The sequence below is a fragment of the Dromaius novaehollandiae genome, chromosome 24, assembly GCF_036370855.1.
Source record: "Dromaius novaehollandiae isolate bDroNov1 chromosome 24, bDroNov1.hap1, whole genome shotgun sequence".
Classification (NCBI taxonomy): Eukaryota; Metazoa; Chordata; class Aves; order Casuariiformes; family Dromaiidae; genus Dromaius; species Dromaius novaehollandiae.
In genome coordinates this window covers 883,922-906,124 of record NC_088121.1, presented here as the reverse complement: position 1 = coordinate 906,124, position 22,203 = coordinate 883,922, and the positions used below count along the sequence as shown (strand labels likewise).

At 55.1% G+C, this 22,203-nt stretch overlaps 3 protein-coding genes across 7 annotated transcripts; 2 read left to right on the top strand and 1 right to left on the bottom strand.

Annotated features, from left to right (window-relative positions):
* Nucleotides 1-1,087: 1,087 nt before the first annotated feature.
* NOL9 (nucleolar protein 9) lies at nucleotides 1,088-8,405 on the bottom strand. 3 transcript variants are annotated; one of them, XM_064525348.1, is made up of 12 exons: nucleotides 8,149-8,404; nucleotides 7,853-8,078; nucleotides 7,474-7,601; nucleotides 7,160-7,298; nucleotides 6,491-6,587; nucleotides 5,619-5,716; nucleotides 4,547-4,708; nucleotides 4,074-4,362; nucleotides 3,156-3,267; nucleotides 2,675-2,852; nucleotides 1,751-1,884; nucleotides 1,088-1,428 (listed from the first exon to the last, which is right to left on the bottom strand). In XM_064525348.1, exons 1-12 carry the CDS (start codon nucleotides 8,353-8,355, stop codon nucleotides 1,300-1,302), a joined length of 1,899 nt encoding a protein of 632 aa, XP_064381418.1. In that variant the 5' UTR covers nucleotides 8,356-8,404; the 3' UTR covers nucleotides 1,088-1,299. The 3 variants fall into 3 exon arrangements, 2 of the variants coding, with proteins under 2 accessions (XP_064381418.1, XP_064381419.1); XR_010392775.1 differs by lacking the exon at nucleotides 1,088-1,428 and having other exon boundaries at nucleotides 2,675-2,866; nucleotides 8,149-8,405; XM_064525349.1 differs by lacking the exons at nucleotides 5,619-5,716; nucleotides 6,491-6,587 and having other exon boundaries at nucleotides 8,149-8,405.
* Nucleotides 8,406-8,432: 27 nt separating this feature from the next.
* Nucleotides 8,433-14,308, top strand: TAS1R1 (taste 1 receptor member 1). Of its 3 annotated transcripts, none has more exons than XM_064525347.1 (6): nucleotides 8,433-8,660; nucleotides 9,481-9,787; nucleotides 10,007-10,780; nucleotides 11,359-11,571; nucleotides 12,022-12,142; nucleotides 13,380-14,308. In XM_064525347.1, exons 1-6 carry the CDS (start codon nucleotides 8,500-8,502, stop codon nucleotides 14,306-14,308), a joined length of 2,505 nt encoding a protein of 834 aa, XP_064381417.1. In that variant the 5' UTR covers nucleotides 8,433-8,499. The 3 variants fall into 3 exon arrangements, with proteins under 3 accessions (XP_064381417.1, XP_025965728.2, XP_025965727.2); XM_026109943.2 differs by having other exon boundaries at nucleotides 9,248-9,787; XM_026109942.2 differs by lacking the exon at nucleotides 8,433-8,660 and having other exon boundaries at nucleotides 8,691-9,787.
* A 164-nt stretch (nucleotides 14,309-14,472) lies between these two features.
* ZBTB48 (zinc finger and BTB domain containing 48) lies at nucleotides 14,473-22,033 on the top strand. The gene is made up of 10 exons (XM_064525352.1): nucleotides 14,473-14,974; nucleotides 15,071-15,345; nucleotides 16,665-16,776; nucleotides 17,309-17,401; nucleotides 17,977-18,063; nucleotides 18,538-18,692; nucleotides 19,337-19,473; nucleotides 19,956-20,120; nucleotides 20,640-20,728; nucleotides 21,317-22,033. Exons 1-10 carry the CDS (start codon nucleotides 14,516-14,518, stop codon nucleotides 21,611-21,613), a joined length of 1,869 nt encoding a protein of 622 aa, XP_064381422.1. The 5' UTR covers nucleotides 14,473-14,515; the 3' UTR covers nucleotides 21,614-22,033.
* Nucleotides 22,034-22,203: the final 170 nt, after the last annotated feature.

Below are 22,203 nucleotides of genomic sequence, written 5' to 3'. Positions count from 1 at the left end.
TTCCTCTGCGGTCGGTCACAATCCAGCACACGCCAGATAAGAGCCACGTGAGACCACACTACTGCTCTGAGCGGTGTGTGGGTAACGAGTTCTTCCCCCCGTCATTAACATGTAGCCTCCAGCAGTACCACAATCTACTCAAAAATAGCTGCATGGTACGTTCAAGCTGGAGCCAGAGCAAAAGCGCTTTCCAGACTTATTCAAGTATGTTTGAGTTTAAACAGTAAAAATAAGGCACAGAGCTAGAACAAGCCAAAAGCGTAGAATAAAAAGCCCCAAACCAGTATCCTGAGCGCTGTGTGAGGTGGCACGCCTTTCCTTCAGGGGTTCCCAGAGGCACACGAACCCTCTCCATTGCAACATTCGGGCACAGATTAGAATTACAGCATGAGCCCTGGTTTCGGCTGCTGCGTTAAGAGCATCTTCTCAAGGCATCTTGCAGAGGGACTCTGCCACCGCCACTGCCAGCTGCGCCCCAGGTCCGCGCTGGACGGTTCCCCAGGTTAGAGCAACCCACGCTGTCTGAGCGCTGAGCAAACGCAGACACGGTTTATCGGTCATTTCTGCCAACATCAGCATTTTCTAGTGCACTGTCACAACAGCCTCCGCGGCCCAGTTTAACGGGCGCCAAGTTTAGCTGCAACGATCCAGGAGGGAACTTCTGGTGAGCGGCTGACTCCCTCCAGTGGCCACGTTCAGATTTCCAGAAAAAGGACTTTCTAGAAAAGGATTTTCTAAAATAGCCATATAAAATTAAGCAAACAAGCCACACAGTGAAACTCTCAAAGACAGATGCACGTTAGCCATAGATTCAAGGAAAGAATGATGTGTGCAATTTCTGACCAAAAGTTATGAGCAACAGAGAGATTTGGTTTCTGCTGAGGTATATTCGCCCACCCACCCACCCAGCACACCAGATAGTTTTCTGAATGTAGAGCGAATTAAAGGCTTATATCTAAACAGGAGAAGGAATCACTTCACACTACTAACTTGCTCTTTAGGAAAGAGGGAGCTTTCAATAACTATTCCCAAGTCACATTAGCTATACCTAAGTCAGTACAGGCTTAGAAAGAATTCACACCAAACCAACATTTTTAATAGATATTTATTACAAAACACCAAAATACATATTGCAAATATAAAAGAACAATAATAAAAATGGATATCATGTAATATCCACGCTGGACACTTGTTCAGGATCACGCAGAGCTCTGCAGTATCTGAGGCTTCTGTGAATATACCTAGCGCTCAGCAAGACTCCATATAAAACAAATCCTGCAATTCAAGCTCTCACAGTCTTTAAGTGAAATCACACGGGAACATGTGCTCCCTCCTCTTGAAATGCTTCTTCTTTTTCAGCTTTCCAGATCCCAAGATACTGTAATTATATTCCGATGTGACATAAGGTATCTCTCCCTCGATTCCTTGCTGGAAAGAGCAGGAACAGAGAAACAAATCCAGGAATTAAGTCTTCAGCTAGAACACATTCTCTCTTTCCTCTAAACAGACTGAAAAAGTCTGCAGGTGAAAAGCCGCTAAGGTGCCATGGAACAAACCCCACTGATAGCTGAAAACCGAGAAGAACAATCTCCTCTCAGTTATTTTTATGCGTTAAGGACAATTCCTAGTAGGATAACCATCTGTTAATGCCCAGAAACCTCCAGACACACACAAGCCTAAGAAAAAAAATATTTATATAGAGCCAGACTAACCTCAAATAGCTCCCACCCACTTCCCATGCAACTCTTACCTGGCTCACAAAAATACAATTTGGAACAGCGACACTTCCAAGCAGCAGACAGTTCACTAGCCTTAGGTTCTCTGGAGGTACCGGCGTCAGAATGTGATAAAGCTTCTTCTCCATCTCAACCCCTCGGACAATTCCTTGAAAACATATGCAAAGTTCAGTGTTAAACCCTCTGAATTAATTCAGACTTGTACAGCTGCTGCACACAGTGCAAGATCTTTGAACGGATGGTTCTTCTGGAACTAAGAACGGGATTCTCCAAACATATTTCTTGAGAAAAATCTGAATTTCCATATCCTGAAGTTCCAACACTTCAGCATAGATTAAAACCAGCTAGTTTCTCAAATTGCTATAAATCCCTGTTTACAGCTACATGCTCCTACAGAAGCTCCAGTGAGCTCAATACTGAGCTCATAAAATCAGAACTGTAAATATTAAATCCAGTCTTTTGCAAAGGAACCTGAGATTAGTACTCAGAGATCCCTTTACGAGTTTGAGAACACAAACACTATCGTTCCAGCTCTGCTCAGAGAAAGGAAATTGTTTTTTTCCACACGTGAAATAAGAATTTAAGTCTCTCAGGCAACTGAAGGATTTTCACATAAATCATTCAGAATCTGCTTTTGAAAACATTAATCCAAAAAGTGAGTAATCTGTCAGGTTACCAAAGAGTGAGTGAGAAAACAAGCTACAAGAAACACTGCTCAGTGATATTCCCCATAGCTGTTACCACACGTTAGTGGAAAACAAAGGGCTGCAAGCACAGCTTATAATGGAAGATGATACATTTTTGAAGTAGCATACACTTATTCTTTTATCTAATCCTACTTTTCCAGCTGCCTTTGAAAGAGACAATTGATAATTCTGTCATTCTGCAACATACCTGCCAGAATATGACAGGTGGGAACGTTTCCAGGAGTCACTCACCAAAGCCAAGGCAATCGCAGACTGGCGTCTGCGTCAGCAAGACTGGCCCATCCGTTTGGGACCTGACTTCGTCGGGTATCCTGCAGAGCCCAACCCAGCTGGCATTCACGGCATACATGATGTTGGTAGGAGCGACGTCAGTGTGAATAACCCTGAGTGCAACAGCACTAAAAGGTACCTAAGGAAAAAAACCTGCATAGCGTTAGCTCGACATCAATTTAGTTCGATTTTTCAGAGACAACGCCAAGTACACGAAACCTGAGAGCTCCCAACCCCCACGTGCGGAAAGACATTATGCCACATTGACACCTCAGCAAAAGTCTCTTAAATGCACTGTTCTTTTTTTCTTTTTCCTTCTAGTTTACAGAGCTGTTTTCCCCCCTATAGTTCCACAAAACATTTGCAGTACAAGCAGAACTCTAAATTACTAAAAGCCAGCCTCCCTGCAACAGTTCCCAGTCTTTCAAAAACCTCAATTTACCTGATATGGCACAAGACTGTGTAGCGGAAGTACCGATCCTACGTCTGGGGGTTGCAGCTGACCAAGGTAACCCACTATTGCCATGTCACGTAAGACACTGCTGTGCACCCGGCTAGAAAAATAATCACGAGAAATCAAGAAAAAGCAATGTATACAACAATATTAGCCGCTATTTCATAGCGGTTTAATTTTTAAGTCTTCCCACACTGAAGAAAACTTGGAACTATGCTCTTATCAACTCTAAGGGAACACAGGGCTTACGGCATTGTTTCAGTTTCAAAGAGGTATTAATAAAAAAAGCAGTAGTTGTTTTTTTTAAAAAAAAGACAAAGTCTCTTATTAGATACTGCCTCCCTTCTCTGACCATGATGCTGGCAATTCTAACCTTTCAATTAGTCAGCTGCAAGACAGCACAATACTTAAAATTGGCAAGAAAGATTCAAGGTCCAGAAAAACACGCATTTCAGAGACATAAACAACACAGACTGACTTGAAGTATGAAAGAAACGAAGAGTTAGCAATCGCCATCTAGGTCATTCCGTAAGAAATGGGTAAGGAATTTACTAATAAGAGAGAGAAAGAGAAAAAGGAAGAAAAAGACATTAACATTCAGTGACTGCAAGTGGAAGCCAACCCCAGAGTAGACTTAAGTAACTGACAGCAGACACTGGAAATAGACTTGTTTGTTTGGGGCTTTTGCTTGGTTTTTTTGGAGGTTTTGTTTGTTTTCAAGGGGTTGTTTGTTGTTCCTCCCTACCCTAACACAGGACACTAAATAAACCAATCAACTCTGAATGAGGCAGTAGGGCTCTAAAGGCCAAAGCAAAGAGAAAGCTCTCTATTATGCATTTACTGTCAGGACTAGGAATGTTTTCATTAAGCTCATTATCCACCGCATAGCACTAACTTTCTACTTACGCTTCACCTGCAACTCCTGCTCGAGGGAACTCTGGATGAATATACAGCAATTTATATTCAGGAGCTGATGCGTCTTTCTCCCCTTCAGAGGGCTTCCAGTTCTCCGCTCCGCTTGCGTCCATCTGCTTGCATTTGGGTTGCTGCTTGCCTTTAGTATAGAGGCCAGGAGCAAGATGAACGTACTCGGGGGTCAGCGGAGCCATAGCTTTCCAGTCGTACACATCCATCTGGACAACGTGACTGGGTGACAGCAGCCGAATGATATCGGTCAGAAGCAGCAATCCCTCACCTTCAGGGAGCAAAGAGAACGTGATTGCTGCTACTGTGTAAACAAGCCCAAACACCGATTATCAAACAGGAATATCAGCACACATGGAATAAGTTGCACTTTCTAGTTCCAGATCTAGAAAGTGTGGTGGTACAGATTACATCAGTCACTCTGCATCATCTCTTCAGAGGTTTACGCTGCTTACCTTTCACCCAGCCCATGGTGTTGATGACTAAAGGCACTTCCTTCTTGTAGGAGTTAAACACGTACTTCACTACATCAATGTATCTTTCAGAGTCCTGCTCGCAACTAGGCTGCCCGTAATACACCATCTTACGTGGCATCCGCTGATGAGTGAATGGTGGACCTGAGAAAGTGAACAGCAAACCTTTGGTAGTTTCAGTAATTCAAAGCAAAACTCCCATCCCCATAGCATGTACACGCAATCTCTTCTGAAATAAACTCAGGGGTTTCTTTTGTTTGCTTGTAACATGCTAGGAGTTACTCTTCTGCAATCAGCACTTGTGGAGAAGTTTCTCTCTCTTGCACGACTCCGTGCCAAGGTTTTTTTTTTTAAATTGCTGTTTTCACACTTGTGAGTTTTTAAAACTCAAGAACTATCTTCTAGTAGAGAGCATATAGGATTAGAGACAATAGAAGCAGATAAAGAAGAAACATCCTGAACTACAATAAGTAATATAGTGTACAAGATTGAATTTAGTTCTGAAAACATTAACTTCTACTCTCTGCGACAGACTGTCCAAGAAGTAAACCATATCGTTTTTAAGCAAGCACCCAAAGCCACTGGTGATCTGCGAGACCAAAAATACTGGCAGCTTCTCTGATTATAGTTTTCTTGTGCTCAGAACAAGAGCCCCCAACCTATATCAATCTGCTTCATATTTCTCGAGCTAGTTTTATCTGGTACTAGACCTGCCTCAACAGATAATAAAGAACGAGAAAGATTTTCCCAAAGAGACCCTACAAATCTGAAAGCTGGCCATCTGCTTCTGCCTGCCACAACATGCTCCACCCGCTTCCGAACAAGTATTTTCTCCTCTCTTTAAAACACACAAAAACAACCCAGGAGAATAACTCCACGTTACTTAACGAGACTTTCACAGGAACCTTAGAGGCCTCTAGCAAGAAAACTTCCACAGCTTTTCTTTTATTCTTTGCATGTGGCGAGTTCTCCCCGAGTATAGATTCTACTCAGAAAGCACCTTCTGAGAATGAAACCAGTTTCTGGCAATAGCACAAAACAGCAAAATACGTACCAAGAAATGGTTCTGTTACGTTAGTTAAAGACACACACCCAGGCGGCGTAAATTCAGTTTGACCTATATCACATTCCAGATACTCAACAGAGGGAAGGCTGCAATAAAAGAAGCCAATGCATTAGTTCCCACTAAAAAGAAAAAGGGCACAAGTTGCAAAATATCAGAAGCCAAATCTAATTTTGTTCAAGGCCACCGAAATTAAATTCTCAGAATACAAACTACCGCTTAGCTCTCTCCCCTTCCTTGACTTGAACAAACAGTATGATCGGGCAAGCAAAGAATTCAAAGGGCTCACCTACACCGCATTTCAGATCGCATGCTATATGCTCGTGCTATTAAAACAGCTCCATACTACTCCATCTGTGAGAGGAGAGGCTAGAATGGTCACCAGAGGCAGTACTAAGCAGCACACCACCTCTCCCACGTTAACTGGACACTTTAAGACCAACTATGAAAGATCCACAAAAGCTTTACTTTAGGCAAACAACGACTAAGAAAACAAGCTTCCACAGCTTGTTGTGCCAAGAGACTTGAAAGACCCTAACAAATTGTAACAACTTTCTGTATGTTTTTTTTTTAAATGGTATGATTCCCCATTCCTTACTGAACCCTAACTACTTGATGTCCAAGTAGTTCATGTACTCCAAGACATTCAAATTAGTACCAGTGCAACAGAAACATTTAAGTAGCCAGTTTTTCTGGAACAAACCTGAAGCGGGAATTCCTAATTTTATTTTATTTTTATTTTTTTAAAAATACTCAACTTCCAAACAGTAACTTTTTTGAGAATCTCGGCAGTCAGGTTTTTCTTTTTTCCTTACCCTAAATCACATGCGGTACTTTGAACTCGAGAAAGTGAAAAGACTCACTGGTTCAGTAACAGGTTAATTAGGTATCTGTTAAACGTTGACTTCCCCACGTTTTTTGGACCACACACCATAATCACAGGGACACCTTCATCTTCCGCTGCAAAGACAAACACGCTCTGAAACTGACCGGTATCGTAAGTTACCGTGACCGCCCCTGTTTACAAACACTTGAGACAGAAACAGAAAATGAAAAAACAAAAAAACCCCACTAAGCGTTCTAGCTGGGATGTGAGCGTTTTAATAGAAAGAAAAAAATCCTTTAAAGAGAAAAGAGTATTAAAGCGTACCACTCAAAAAAGGCTCCTAAAAGAGAAAGCCAGCTCTAGCACAAAAATCCGCATTTATGAGTTCCAGTCGCTCATGACATTTTACGTGCTGCTGGACAGACAAGGGGACATTTTTTTCTACCCCCCACAAACAAGAGCAAAATGAGTTTCGATGTCAAACTGGAAAGCGTCCTCACACTACTGAACTACCTCTCTAGCAGCAGAGGCACAAACCCGCTCAAGGTGATGAAAGAGCTCCAAGACTCACACTATCTAAAGAACACAGCCCCGAAACAAGCCTTTCCGCAAGGGGACGGTCTCCGTAGCGATAATTAACGGGGAACCTTTCTCCAGGCTACCGACACAACCCAAACAGCCAATTACGCCAGCAGACAGCGCTCACCACAACACGCCTGGATCAGCTCCTCCAGGGCCAGGAACATGCTCTCCGAAACCAGCAGGCCTCGATCAGGGCTGCACTTCACGATGCCAACGGACGCCAGAACCGCGTCTTCGGGCGTGAAGTTGGGCTCTTCCTTCTTCTAGGAACCCATGCAGAAACACGTTAGTCGGTGCGCGTGAGGCCACGCGAGGGCGGGTGCTAGGCGTTGGCAGGACTCCGGCGAGGCGTGCTAAGCCGTGCGTCCTGCGTGTTTTGGGCTCTGCGGGACGCCGATTTTGGGGACGGAGCCGTAGCGACGAGGCGGCGCAGCTCACCTGCGGCTCGAAGAGGCGGGAGAGCGGCGGGTGGCTCAGCAGGAACCGCGTCACCGGCGTGTCCAGGTGCTCCAGCAGCACCACAGCACACTGCGGCGAGAACCGCGCCATCACCTTCAGCCGCGCCTCTGCAAGGCACAACGCCGCCTTCACCGCGCGCCATTTGCCGGCCGCTGCCGCGCGCCAAATGGCGGCCGCGCCGGGCCGGGCCGAGCCGCGCGCCAAATGGCGGCCGCACCCCCAAAATGGCGGCCGCACCCCCAAAATGGCGGCCGCACCCCACGGGCCCGCGGGGCTCACCGGAGCCTCCCACCGGGCCGGACGGCCCGGTGGGAGGCTCCGGTGAGCCCCACGGGCGCAGGCGGCTCCCCGCACTCACGGCGGCGGACGCGGTGCGCCCTCATGGCGGCGCGGGCGGCGGCGCGGAGCTGGCGGAGGTCGGCGGCGGGCTGCGCCTCGGCGGGCAGCGCCTCCAGGGCGAGGGCGCAGTGGGTGGGCGGCGAGAAGAGCTGCTGCCCGGGCTGGTGCGAGGCGATGGCGAAGCCCAGGACGCGCACGGCGCCGTAGAGGCAGGTGAGGCGGCACTTCCCGGTGAACGTCAGCGCCTGCGGGGAGAGAACCGTGAGGAGGAGGAAGAGGAGGCGGCGGCGGGGCCCGCGGTCCGGCGGCGCCCACCTGTTGCGGCGCCAGGAGCAGCACGGCAGCGCCCTCGGCCGCCTCCACGGCCGCGAGCCCCGCCTCGGCCGGCGGCACCATGCCGGCGCGGACGAAGGAGGCGGCGAACTCGCGCCAGGCGGCCTCCGCCCGCCCCCCGCGGGCCGCGGCGGGGCGCGGCGGGGCCCGGCGCGGGCGGCGGGGCGGCGGGCCGCGCCGCGCGGGCATGGCCGCCTTCAGCCCTCCTCCTCCTCCTCCTCCTCCCCCTCCTGCGCCGCCGCCTCTCGCGAGAGCGCCCCGGCCCCGCCCCGCCCCCCATGCAAATGGCGGCCGCTAAGAGGCGCCGCCGGGCGCCCGCCGCGCCGTTCCGCCATGCTGCTGCCCGCCCTGCTCTGCCTCGGCGTCTGCCTCGGCGCCGGCGCCGCGGGCGCCGCCTTCGCCAGGGACGGCGACTACAGCGTCGCCGGGCTCTTCCGGATCCACAGCCTGCCGCCGCGGCCCGCCGCCCGCCCGCAGGTGGACGCCTGCGACGAGTGAGTGCGCGCGACGGGGCCCCGGGGCCACGATAGGGCCCTGACAGGGTCCCCGGCGCCGTGATGGGGCCATTACAGGACCGCCCGGGGCCGTGACAGGGTCCCTAGGGCCACGATAGCACAACAGGGCCCTGACAGGACCCCCCAAGGCCATGACAGGGTCCCCAGGGCCATGATGGGGCCGTGACAGAGTCCTCAGGGCTGTGACAGGATGGTGACAGGGTCCCCAGGGCTGTGACAGGGCCCCCAGGGCCATGATAGGGCTGTGACAGAGTCCCCGGGGCTGTGATGGGGCCCTGACAGGGTCCCCGGGGCCGTGGCAGGACCCCCGTGCGAGCACGGGTCCCCCCTGCAGCGCAGCCCAGCACCACCCCAGCTCCCAAATCTGCCCCGGGAGCTCCCGGTGACGGAGGCACAGCCGGTTTCTTTGCCCTCCAAGCTGCGCGGGCCGGGTGGGCAGAGGGGGAAAGCTGGCATGTCACCCCCGGATAGCGCAGGGGAATGAGGGCAACCAGGAATTTCAACTAAGTAGGAGAGCTGGGTCCTACAGCTGAAGCAGCAGCGGCATGTCGCTTTGTACCATGCAGTCACGTTCCCCGATTCACCCTTCCAAGCACTTCAAGCCACTGCACGTGCGGGCAGAGCAAGGCGCAGCAAAGCGAGCGGAACAATTGGCTGAAAACATGCAGTGCGTCCATTTGCTCCCCGATTCCGGGCCCGGGGGAGTCTATCAGCAGCGCTCCGGCAGCTGTTTCCGACACCTTGCAAAGCCCCCGCGCATCTTTCCGTTTACCCCGGCAATACGTCTGTGTTTGTGCAGCGCCAGCACCTTCCGGAGCCACGGCTACTACCTGTTCCAGGCCATGAGGTTCACCGTGGAGGAGATAAACAACTCCAGCACCCTCCTCCCCAATGTCACCTTGGGCTATGAGATTTACGACACGTGTTCGGAGTCTGCCAACACGTACGCGACGCTGCGTGCCCTCGCCCAGAAAGGGCAGCACAGCATTGAGATGCTCCGTGCCTTCCAGCGTTACGAGTCCAGGGCTGTGGCCGTCATCGGGCCCGACAGCACTAAGCTGGCCCTCACCACGGCAGCTATCCTGAGCCTCTTCCTTGTACCAGAGGTAAGCTTAGCTCCCCCACGGTAGGGACGAGTGTGTCGCAAAGGGGTGTCCGTGGCAAAAGAAAAGTGCAGCAGCACACAAAGGAGCGTTTGCCTTCAAGTCTGCCACTTCCCCAGCTCTAATTCTCTCCAAGAGACCTACCTGTGCCATTTCCTCCTTGTCACCTCAGTTGTCACTGCGCAGGCTGGGTTAACCCCATTTTCCTGACTCCCTTTGCAGATTAGTTACGAAGCCTCCTTGGAAACACTGAGCCTGAAGCAGCTGTACCCCTCGTTCCTGCGCACTATTCCCAGCGACAGGCAGCAGGTGAAGGCCATTATGCTGCTGCTGCAAAGGTTCGGGTGGACTTGGGTTGCTCTGCTGGGCAGTGACAACGCCTACGGCAGGAGCGGGATGGAGGCCCTCCACGAGCTGCTGAGCGCGGGTGACATCTGCGTTGCCTACCAAGGCATCATCCCCGCAGACAAGGATGCCAGCAGCCCGGAGCTCCGCCACATGGTCAGGATCCTCACAGACAGCAGGGTCAACGTCACCATCGTCTTCTCCAGCAAACAGATTGCCCACCCCTTCTTTGAAGTGGTGGTCCAGGAGAACATCACGGGCATGGTGTGGGTGGGCACTGAAGACTGGTCTTTAGCCCAAACAATCTGGCACATGCCTGGCATCCAGAGTATCGGCACTGTGATTGGGATGTCGATCAAGCAGACGGAGTCTGTGCTACTGAAACATTTTGAATCTTGGAAAAATGCAGAGGAAAGTGCCAGCGGCGCAGGGGCAGGCAGGGGAAGTGGCGGGAGCAGCAGGGAGTGCGCCGAGCTGAACTGCACCCAGGGCTGTACGGGATGCTCCTTGCTCACCACCACCCCTGACGAGTACGACACCAAAGCCTCCTACAGCGTGTACACAGCTGTGTACGCTGTGGCCCATGGTCTCCACAGCCTGCTGGGCTGTGCATCAGGAGCGTGCAGCAAAGGCAGGGTCTATCCCTGGCAGGTAAGGGCAAGGCAAGGCGAGACCTTCTTCCCTTGGCGGTATGAATTTTCCCCATAAAGTGGTACCCCTCCTGTGCAGGAGTTCTTGATCCCCCTCCGAGAATCAGCTCCAAGCAGAGGAAAGGCTGTTTCGGCAGCTGGGCGCTATTACAGCGTTCAGGACTGAGTCCTCCACGCTGCTCCAGGTGATAAGTCTCAGCCTCTGGTCACGTGGCTCAGTGTAGGCCTTCTCTCAAAGGCTTCCCCTGAACCGATGTCTTCAGCTGTGTGAGTGTCTGTCTGCCTTCAGCTTTCCATCTTGACACTGCACAGTGGCTGCCCTGGGGGCTTCAGCTGCCCATCGCAGTCAGAGCAGCCTGGCTGGATCCAGGCCTGCACCCTAGGTCACTCCCATTCCTCCACCACTAGCCCCTGGCAGGAACCTGGAAGAGATTTTCTGCAGCTGGGCATACGCTAGCTGATGAGGAACTGGACATCAGCAGAAAAGGGGACCTCTAGCACCTCTCCCACATGAGACAAGACTCTCAGCGGGAGTCTTGTCATCATGAAGGGCTTTTCTCTTACTCCTTTGTTTTGCAGCTCCTAGAAAAAATCAAGCAAGTAAACTTCAGCCTGCACGAGAACCAGATCTCTTTTGATGCCAATGGGGACATTCTCAAAGGCTACGACATCATGATGTGGAACTGGAGAGGCCCAAGCTGGTCTTCTGAGGTGGTGGGATCTTTTAGTGTAAGCCCTGACAGACTGAGTATTGACCAGGACAAAATCCTGTGGCACACAGAGGATAACCAGGTACTGTTCTCCATCCAAATCACGTTTATTGTTCAGAGTCAAGCCAGCTGCATTCCCACAATGAGTTCTTTGGTGTTTTCCCCTAACAGGACAAATCTGAGGGCAGAAAGCAGCAGCATGGAGGTGGGAGGACCTCCACGTTCCCACCTCTGGCAACTTTCATTGAAATCCAAAATATAAGCAGGGCACATGAGCCTAAAAGGCTCCAAACTCCTGCTTTTACCTTTGCTTTTAAACAATCTCATTTCCCCACCAACACCTCGGGGGCGGGTAGAGGGCAAGTTCTCAGCCACTGCCCAGGGTCTATCCTGAAATTAAGGGCAGCAAGCTTCCCAAACACTTCCAGTGCTGGGCCTCATGCTCAGCTTGACCTGTCCCGTCGCCCGCCCTGTTTGCGCTGCCGCAGAGGCTCGGCCTCTGCGCGCCTGATTGCTGCTGTGCTCCCAACAGGTTCCTGTCTCCGTGTGCTCCGAGCCCTGTCAAGCGGGGGAGAAGAGGCTGCAGCAAGGCCGCCACAGGTGCTGCTTCAGCTGCGTGGCCTGTCCAGCGGGAACCTTCCTGAACAGAACGGGTCAGTAAATCCTGAACGGCTTCGCCCACCCCCTCCCTTGCTGGCCTGCTGCTCTGACTGCACCTTTCCTCCCTGTTCTCTCTGCTCCCTGCTTCTGTCTTGCCCTTTGCCCTTCCCCCAGCCCCAGCAGCTGCCCCTTTCTCCTCTCATTGTCTTCTCCTCGCTATGCTGAGTAAATACATTTGAGTTCACCTAAACGCAGGTCAGTCTGACTTCTCCATTCAAATACGTGTGGGTACGCAAAAACCACTCCCTGTGCTTGACGGCAGCCTGGGCCCGGCGCTCTGCTGCTAACAGCTGCTTCCGCACAGTCAAATGACCAGCTGAGGTGGTGCCCGCAGAGCGCCCTTCCTGCCGTGCTCTGCCGCTTCCTCCTGGGGCCGGGAGCACGGGAGGATCTGCCCTGGCAGCTGCCTCCTGCACCACATCCCCTGGAAGGGAAACTAGCCCCAAGCTGCCTTTGTCCCCGCCAGCGATGGCAGTGTGTCCTTCCTTCCGCATCGTGTGGCCGCTGGCAGCCCCCGAGTCCTCGGGGCATATGGAAATGCGCCGTGCCCGGGACTGGCGCGGGACTGTCTCATCTCGGGCACCCTAGCCGCAGCTCTCAACCTGTTGCCAGCAGGTGACCCTTGCCGGCGGCAGCCTCAGCCCGCTCTGCTGCAGAGCGGGGAGGGAACGGCAGCTGCGGGTGACGGCAGGCGTGGGAAACCTCCGCAGCCGTCCCCGGACATGCCCGCTTGGTGTTACGTTTCCCATGTCTGTATCACAGCCCGCACAAGCAGAGCTGTTGCAGGCACGTGCCAGTCTTTGCAGGCCTCTGGCTCCGGCTGGAGGCAGCTTCCCCTCCCGGCCTGGACCTCGGGCCATTGAGCCGTAAGCCCTGCCTGGCCGGGCTGAGCTCCCCTGGCCAGCAGGCAAGGCCCCGGCCCGAGCTCTGCCCTTCACTTCCCTCCCGCAGCCTGCCGCAGTGCTGCCGAGGGCGCGCAGAGCGGCGCCCCTCAACTCCTGGGTTTGCTGCTGTCACCCCAGGCAGCGGACCGCATTTTGGAAAAGGAGCCCCATCACCACTGAAGGCTTGGAAGTGCCCAAGCCGGAGGAGCAGAGCCCGGGGCCCGAGGAGCGGGCAGTGCTAGCCGGGGAGGGTGGGAGGGACGGTGCTCCGGGCAGGCGCATCGCTTACCTGGCTCTGCGGCGTACGAGGCGCCTCAGCCCCTGCCTGGGCTCGTGTCCCCCGCAGACCTCTACGCGTGCCAGGCCTGCGGGAGAGATGAGTGGGCCCCAGCGAGCAGCGAAGCTTGCTTCAACCGGACCACTGACTTCCTGTCCTGGGCCGACCCCCTCTCCTGGGCCCTGCTGACCCTCATCGCCCTCCTCATGCTGCTCATGGCAGGGCTGGCCGTTGTCTTTGCCCTGAACATCTCCACGCCGGTGGTCAAGTCAGCGGGCGGGAAGATGTGCTTCATCATGCTGGGCGCTCTGGCCTGCGCCTGCAGCAGCCTCTTCTGCTACTTCGGCGAGCCCACCTGGCTCACGTGCCTGCTGAGGCTGCCGCTCTTCTCCATCAGTTTCACCGTCGTGCTCTCGTGCATCACGACTCGCTCCTTCCAGGTCGTCTGCATCTTCAAGCTCAACAGGAAGTGGCCCGCGCTCTACGAGGCCTGGATGAGGCACCGGGGGCCCGCGCTGTTCATCGGCGGCAGCACGGCGGCGCAGGCGGCGCTGTGCCTGCTCTGGGTGAGCGCCAGGCCCCCGGTCCCCAGCAGGAACTACGGCGTGTCCGCGGAGCAGGTCGTGCTGGAGTGCTCGCAGGACGGCTCGCAGGGCGCCACCGCCGTGGTCGCCTACAACGTGCTGCTCAGCGCCTGCTGCTTCGCCCTCAGCTACCTGGGCCGAGGCCTGCCCGAGAACTACAACGAGGCCAAGAGCGTCACGCTCTGCCTGCTGCTGCACTTCGCCTGCTCCGCCTGCGTGCTCGCGGCCCGCCGCACGCACCAGGGCCGCTCGCAGCTGGCCGCCACCCTGCTCAACATGCTCTGCACCGTCGCCGCCCTCCTCGGCGGCTACTTCCTGCCCAAGGCCTACGTCGTCCTCCTCCGCCCCGAGCTCAACACGGCCGCGCACTTCCAGATGTCCATCCAGCGCTACACGCTCCGCCCGCCGCCGTGACGCCGCCGCCGCCAGCACCGGCCTCCCTCACGCGCCGCCATTGCCGCCGTCGCCCGGCGAGCCGGCCTCGCGTCACATCCGGCGCGCCCGCGGCGGTGGCGTCACATCCGGCGCGCCCGCAGCGGCGGCGGTGTCGTCACATCCGGCGCGCTCGCAAGATGGCGGCGGCGGCGGCGGCGGCGGGGCGCGGGGCCCGGTAGCGGCGCCATGGCGGGCGCGGCGGCGGCGGCGCAGCACAGCGTGCGCGTGCTGCGGGAGCTGAACCGGCAGCGCGCGGCGGGGCAGTTCTGCGACGCGACGCTGGGCGTGGGCGGGCGCGAGTTCCGCGCCCACTGGCCGGTGCTGGCCAGCTGCTCGCGCTTCTTCCGCGCCCGCGGCGGCGGCGGGGGGCGCGTGGCGCTGCCCGAGGGCCTGGCCGACACCTTCCAGCTGCTGCTCGACTTCTTCTACACCGGCCGCCTGGCGCTCACGGCGCACAACCGCGCCCGCCTGCTGGCCGCCGCCGAGCAGCTCGGCGTGCCCGACGCCGTGGCGCTCTGCCGCGCCTTCCGCCCCGCCGCCGCCGCCGCCGCGGGCGCCCGCCGCCGGCCCCGCCGCGGCGCCCCCCCCGCGGCGCCCCCGGAGCCCGCCGCCGGCCACGGGGACGGGGATGGCGGCGGCGAGGCGGTGCGTGAGCGGGGGCCGGGCGCGGGGGGGGGCCGGGGGCGCGGGCCGGCCGCCCCGGGCCCGGCGGCGCGGTGACGGCGGCCTGTTCCCTCGCAGGGGGCTGCGCAGGCCGCCCGCCCGGCCCTGGAGGCGGCGGCGGGCGAAGGCGGGCAGGGGGACAGCGACGCCGACTACGTGCCCGAGAAAAAGCCCCTGAGGACCAAAAAGAAACCAAACTCGGGGAAAAAACCCGGCAGTTCCGAGGCGGCAGGGAAGCCGGAACTGCCGGAGGCTGGGACGCCGGGGAACAGAAAAGGTACAGCTGTGCCGGTTGAATGCCCCACATGTCATAAAACGTTCCTCAGCAAATATTATCTAAAAGTACACAACAGGTAAACGTTCTGATTTTTATTCCTGTACCTTTCGTTCGTAGGGACTTGCGCCGTGACCAGCTTCCTCGGGGCTGTGTCACGCCGAGCCGTAACGCTGGGTAGCCGAGCTCCGGCGCGTTTCCGCGCTCGGGCTTGCAGTCGGGAGCTGGCGGCGAGCGCGCTCTGCCTCGCAGCCCCCCGCCGCGGGCGGCTCTGGCCTGGACGTAGCTGTTCAGGGTGAGACCCTCAGCACGGCGCTCCTGGCGCTCGGCCTGCCAGTTCCCCTGGTTTGGGTAAATGTTCCTGTTTGCAGCTGGCTGATTTAAAAGCCTCAGTTTCTGCTGGGACTGACGGTGAGGTCCCCGGAGCCACCCTGCGCCCACTGGTTTTGAGGTGCGGCTCCTCGGCACCCACTGAGACGCTCGGTCGCTGCCGTGGGGAAGAGCACTGCAGTCCTTGACCCGGGTGGGATTTACGGGTGTCCAAAATGGACCTGAGAGCCACAAAAACAGTCTCAGGCTGGGTTTGACCTGGGCTTGAGAACGGCCTAAGTGCCAGTACCGGTGGAGCTGCCAGCTCTTGGGGCTTTGGCAAGAGCCACGTATTGAGCTCTCTGAACTTCCTTGCTTTCCAAATAGCATCTGCAGGGAGGGAATTAAGCCCACAACTGTGCGAGCAACAAGCAGGGTGCTGTGTGGAGCTTCTGTGTTGATAACCAAGCCCAGAACGGGTGTTGCCCTGCTTGCAGTGAAAGGCACAAGCTCCAGATTTACCTGTGATGGCCTGCAATCATCTGAGGCTTCACAATTCAGCACGTTGGTGGAGTGCAGTGGGCTCCGCAAGCCAGCTGCGCTCTGGGAACACGACCGGAGTGCTCAGAGAGCACTTTGGTGTGCTGATGCTTTCAGACACTGTGGAATCAGCACAACTGGCATTAAAGAAGGCTTTTAGACGATGCTTCCCAGCCCCTGGAGATGGTTATGCAAATGCTGACTCTGTGGGAGTTCATAAGAGCTTCATTGTCCTTCCCTGTCCCCATAACCAAGCAGCTTCTCCAAAGTGAACAGTGTTTCTCAAGCAGCTGCTTTAAACATCAAAATAGGCTGGAGCCCAGTAAGAGGTAGTTAGTGAAGCCACAGGGCCTGTGGGATTAACTGGAAATGAATGGGTTTCTCGCCAGTCTCCCCACCGAAGGATGCACGTGAAGGGTGTAACGCGGCAGGCCCGTGAGCATAACCTGAGATCCTTCTAGGCAAGCAGCTTCTCGACCTGGGCCTAGGAGGTGGATCTCTGCTATTAGGTGGGCAGTAATGGATGCTCTTTGTTTGTATTCCTTGTAGGAAACACACTGGAGAAAAGCCATTTGAATGTTCCAAATGTGGTAAATGTTATTTTAGAAAAGAGAATCTGCTGGAACACGAAGCTAGGAATTGCATGAACCGATCTGAGCAGGTACTTTGGGGAGCGGCAGCCAGCGCCTAAAGCGGGGGGCAGGAGAGGGCGCGGATGCGGTTCCACTTGCTGACAAACAAGCGACAGGCGCTTTGTGCCTTCCTGCCTTTCTGCAGGAGGTGAAGTCGAGCCTCTTTCCAACCACAGTCCCAGTCACTGCTGGCTACTAAACCAAAAAATGACCCTATCGCTACCACACAGCACGAATATTGACGGTGGGACTCCCACAGAGTCCGGTGACAGTCCGCTCGCGATGAGCGTAGCGGAGGCTTTTGTTCAGGGCACGCTGTCGCAGGGTTGCTGTCCAATTTGGCCGTTTTTGGTTCTGAGCTTCTTGAGCGTATGAGAATACTCTGCATTGCAAAAGATCCAGATTTCTGCAGCCACAGGTTAAACACGCTAAACAAATTCCAGTGCTCTTGAGTGCCAAGCACTGCTGTAAATGGCTGGGCTAGCTGCTGGCTTTATGTTGTACTCCTGGCTTCCTCATTTTCTTGCTTCTGCGAAGCTGACGCCTTCCCCTTTCTTGCAGGTTTTCACGTGTTCCGTCTGCCAAGAGGTATTTAAGAGGCGAATGGAACTGCGGCTGCACATGGTGTCGCACACGGGGGAAATGCCGTATAAGGTCAGCGCCGCCTGCCTTTGAGCATCCCTAGGAATAGCTGCTAGATGCTGCCGCTGGAGGAGGGGGTGTCCCAGCAAAGATGCCTTTCTCTTCTGGGGCGAGCCTGGCGCTGCCCGGGGGGTTGTGCTGGGGTTGTATCCTCGTGTTGTGGTGCTGACTCAAGGTGGCTCGGCTGGCACAGCGCGTCCGGGTGTCTGTGGGCCGTAAACCATGGCTTCGCGTGGGCACGGCTGCTTTCCTTCCTAACACCGGCCATTACCTCGTATCCTTGAGCTAATCGCAGCAGTTCCTTTCCCCTTATCTCCTGCCAGCTGTCTCCCGCAGCGCTGGGCTCCCTGCTGAGGGGCGTTCCCTCTCTGCGAGTGAGCCGGAACGTGTTCCAGGGACACAGCAAGACCTGGCGGTTTTTCCTGTGGCTCGGCTTTGCAGGCACCCGTGACCTCACCGGGGATTTGCGTTCTGCACCCAAACAACGCGCCCTGCCTGAGGCACAAGCCTGCCGTCGGGCTTCTAATTGTGTCGAAATTGCTGTTCTGGAGGAGGCTGGACGCTGACTCTTTTCTCATGTGTTTCAGTGCTCCTCCTGTGCGCAGCAGTTTATGCAGAAGAAGGACCTGCAGAGTCATATGATAAAGTTGCACGGTGCACCAAAACCACACGCGGTAAGGATTGCTGGCTCACGCAGGGCGGGGTGAGTGGAGTTGGTGTTTTGAGAGAAAATTGTCCTGTGCTAATGTCTGGCCTAGAGAACAGCGGCCACTGTCCTTTCCGGCTCCATTAAGCAGGGCAGGGCGTTACAGATTGCTGAAGAGCTACTGGAAAGAGTTTTCTGGGTAAAGGAGCGGCCATCCTGTTTTTCTAAGGGACTGGCCAGCAGCTCCTCTTCCTCAGGCTGTCTCATCCCTCGGAGCTGGGTGCTGCAGCAGTCAGCTGCAGGGACGCTCCTAGGACAGCGGAAACAAACAGATTTCTCTCGCGTGGTGCGTTTTGCGCTGGGTGGCGGGGGCTGCGGCCGTCCTCACCTGGAGCAGGGCTCTCTGCTGGCAGCTTGGCCCGAGCCACGCTTTGTTCTTGCGCGCGCGGTGAAACGTGCCCGGGTGAGCGGCCTAATCCTGACCTCTCCTGTGGCCTTGCAGTGCTCGACCTGCTCCAAGTGCTTTCTGTCTCGGACAGAGCTGCGCCTGCACGAGGCGTTCAAGCACCGGGGAGAGAAGCTGTTTGTCTGCGAAGAGTGCGGGCACAGAGCCTCAAGTCGCAACGGCTTGCAGATGCACATCAAGGCTAAGCACAGGTATGACGCAATCCGTTCCACCCCGTATGTCATCCTTGCTCCTGGCTGTACTTCCGTCCCCGAAGGGCCCTGCCGGATGGGTTGCAGGGAGCCTTCTGCAGCATCTGCAAGATGAATTAGGCGGTACTTGCCTCTCTCCGGCTTTGCTTGCAGTGTTAGGCCCAAAGTCCTATCAAAAGTACAGTGAAGGGCCAACGCTTAGTTCTGCTTTTGTGTCTTCCAAAGGAAGTCCACACTGGCTGCACTTCATCTCAATGCGTGACCTTAATAACGTAGGCGATGACTGAGAAGCTCGTGAGGCGTTTTCTTGCCTAGGTTATTAATGTTCTTGGAGTCACGAGCATATGTCAGCAGCTGCTCTCCGTACTCATCCTCACGTGTTCGCTTTCCTGGACTGGTCATAGCACCCAAGGGGCAGGAGGCTCCAGCTCTGAGCCTAGGGGAGCCTGCAGCTGCAGAAGAGCGTTTGTGGGCCAATACTTTGGCTTGAGAGGGGTTAGAAGTAGGATTTAATTAAAGGACTTCAGAACGATGGTAGCCGCTGACTTTAGGGACTGCAATTCACAAACGCAGAGGTGAAAGTAAAAGCAGTTCTTTGACCCGGACCGTCCAGGAGGGATCAGACATGTTCTCCCTGTCCTCAGAAATGAGCGGCCCTACGTCTGCGAGTTCTGCCACCACGCCTTCACCCAGAAAGCCAACCTCAACATGCACCTGCGCACGCACACCGGCGAGAAGCCGTTCCAGTGTCACCTCTGCGGCAAGACTTTCAGGACGCAAGGTATCCCCGGGCGCGCAGAGCCGCGTCACTGCGGCCCCCGTCCCACCCCGCGACGGCTGCCTCACCTCGAGGCCTGTCTGCGCCAGCAGCGCTGAGCGCCGCGCTCAGAACAGCCAGAGCCACTAACTGGTAGCCAGGACCTTCAGAAAGTGGCTGTACTGAAAAAACGAGTTTTCTTACCTGCCTCCCCTGTGGAGCAAAGCATGCTCTTGCGAGCATGTGATAAGACCTCAAGCAAACATTCCCTTTCTTTCTGTTACTGCGTAGTAAGAAGGGGAAGAAATTGGTGCCTTTCCCCGATAACGGTTAGTTTAGAGCAGGAGGCTGCTGCTTGTGCCTCTCCTAACCCTTCCCAACTAGCCTGGGACAGGCTGACCGCGCCGTGCACGTGCAGTCCTACCTGCAGCGTCACGCACGCACCTGAGCGGGCACTCGGTGCACAGCTGACCGCAGCCCTGCGCTCTCCCCCCCGTTCACGGCAGCAAGCCTGGACAAGCACAACCGGACGCACACCGGGGAGCGGCCCTTCAGCTGCGAGTTCTGCGATCAGAGGTTCACGGAGAAGGGGCCCCTCCTGAGGCACATCGCCAGCAGACATCAGGAAGGGAGACCCCACTTCTGCCAGATCTGTGGGAAGACATTCAAAGGTAACAGCCGGTGCAGCAGCGCTGCTGCGCCCTGAGCGGGAGCAGGGAGACCTGGCGCCCGCTCTCTGCTCCTCAGCAGTCGCTGTGCGGTTGCCTTCCCGGGGGGATCGTTTGCCTTCTGTCACGGTATGACAAATGTCCGTGTTCACCAAAAGCAGCGTTTTCACGCACAGCTGAAGCGTAGCTGCCGTTTCCCTGTCTCAGCTGACTTCTTGAACATCTCTCCCAGCAATGCTTGTGTCTGTTTCTGATACAGAGCTGACCAGACTCTCACTTCTGAGAGGGAAACAGGTGGCGAGGAAAGATGGAACAGTTTTTAAAATGGATAAGTTCCAGACTTTAGCATAACTAAAAAAAAAAGCCCCAAACCTCCTTTTCATTGCCTGGGAATAGCAGCGCTACGAGTATGTCCCTGCCACAGTAAGGCTTATTATAGCTTGGGCCCACAGCTGTCTAGCAGGAGTGCTCTGATGATAATGCTGTCTTGAACGGTTTCTAGTTTCTAACTTCTCTCCTCAGCTGTTGAGCAGCTGCGTGTCCACGTTCGCAGACACAAGGGAGTGAGGAAGTTCGAATGCACTGAATGTGGCTACAAGTTTACGCGACAGGTAGGACTTTGCTAATTCCGGAGGCATCTGTGAAATACGCTGCATGTCTACGTTGCGTAACCGGTTACACAGCTGAAGCGTTGCTCACCTGCGATGAATGAAGCAAGCAGATTCCATTCTGTAAAGCAGCACATTTCTTTGGGACTGAAAACGCATAGCCCATGTAAGGGGGAAACGGGCGCTCGCGGGGCTTTGGGCAGTGCCAGAAGAGTAGGAAGGTTCGGTGCTAAATCGAGACCCCAGCTCAGCCGGGCAGGCCATCCTTTCCCTTGTGTGCGTGAGACTTCTGCTTCCCCCTTTAGAAAAGCAAGGTGCCCCTCAGGCGCCTTAAACCTGGGGGACCTTTTCATCGGCCGTGTTGGCTCTGCCTCTCGCTGCACTCCACTACACCACCACATACCTGCTTTTGAGCCAAGGAAGTGAGTGGCCAGCTGCTCAGAGGTCGCTCTGGGGAGCCTTCCTCGTGGGCACCTGCTCTCCTGCTAGTCCTGCATGCGCGTATTGCGGTCTAACTCTTCCTTTTTCCCCTCGGAAAAAAACTCTGAGCTTTAGGCCATCGGGGGTCTGTCATTGCTCTTCCTTTTACAGGCTCACCTGAGGCGCCACATGGAGATTCACGACCGGGTTGAGAACTACAATCCGCGGCAGCGGAAGCTGCGAAACCTGATCATCGAGGACGAGAAGGCCGTGGTGGTGGCACTGCAGCCGCCCCAGGAGCTGGAGGTGGGCTCGGCCGAGGTCATCGTGGAGTCCCTGTCCCACGGCTCCCTGGCCGAGGAGATCCCTGTGCAGAGACTCTGTTCAAACGAGAACTTCTCTACAGCGGATGTTATCGAACAATCGCTTATTATAACAACAACAATTCCTGAAGACTGTGAAACATAACGTGACTCTTTGTACACATCCTTCCTACCAAAACACAATAAAGCGCGAGGCTGGAATGACTCTTTGCTACGCTCGTTCTTTTCAGCCCTCGGAAGCGCTGAGTTGCAGCGATCCCCCTGATCAGGTTGCAGGGAAGGTCTCCAATGAAGTTATAATCAGGTATCAAAGGAAGAAACAATTACAAAGCTACTAAGAATTATGACTTAAGCTAAATGTATGTGCGTTGTATGAGACTGGATGTGACTGATGACTCCATATATGTAATACTGTGAATTGCTTTTTAGTAAGCTGTCCTCTGTGACCCGGAGGGAGGGATGGATGGATCACCTCTGATTTTTTTCAGATTGCTAGTTCTTACTTTGCTCAGTTAGCTCTAAATTTGAGTCTGGAAACTTGTGATTAAAGCATACCTTCCCAGAAGACAGTGCGACTCTGCCCTCTTCCTTAATCGCTTGCTGAAAGGCTTATTGCCTCAATTAAATTTGTGCCTTATTGCTACTCTGTCAAGCTTTTGCTACTTGTTGCCTTTTCTCTACTAGAGTAAAGGCGTGCTGCTATTCTGTATCTTCTCACGGTTGAGGTAACTTAGC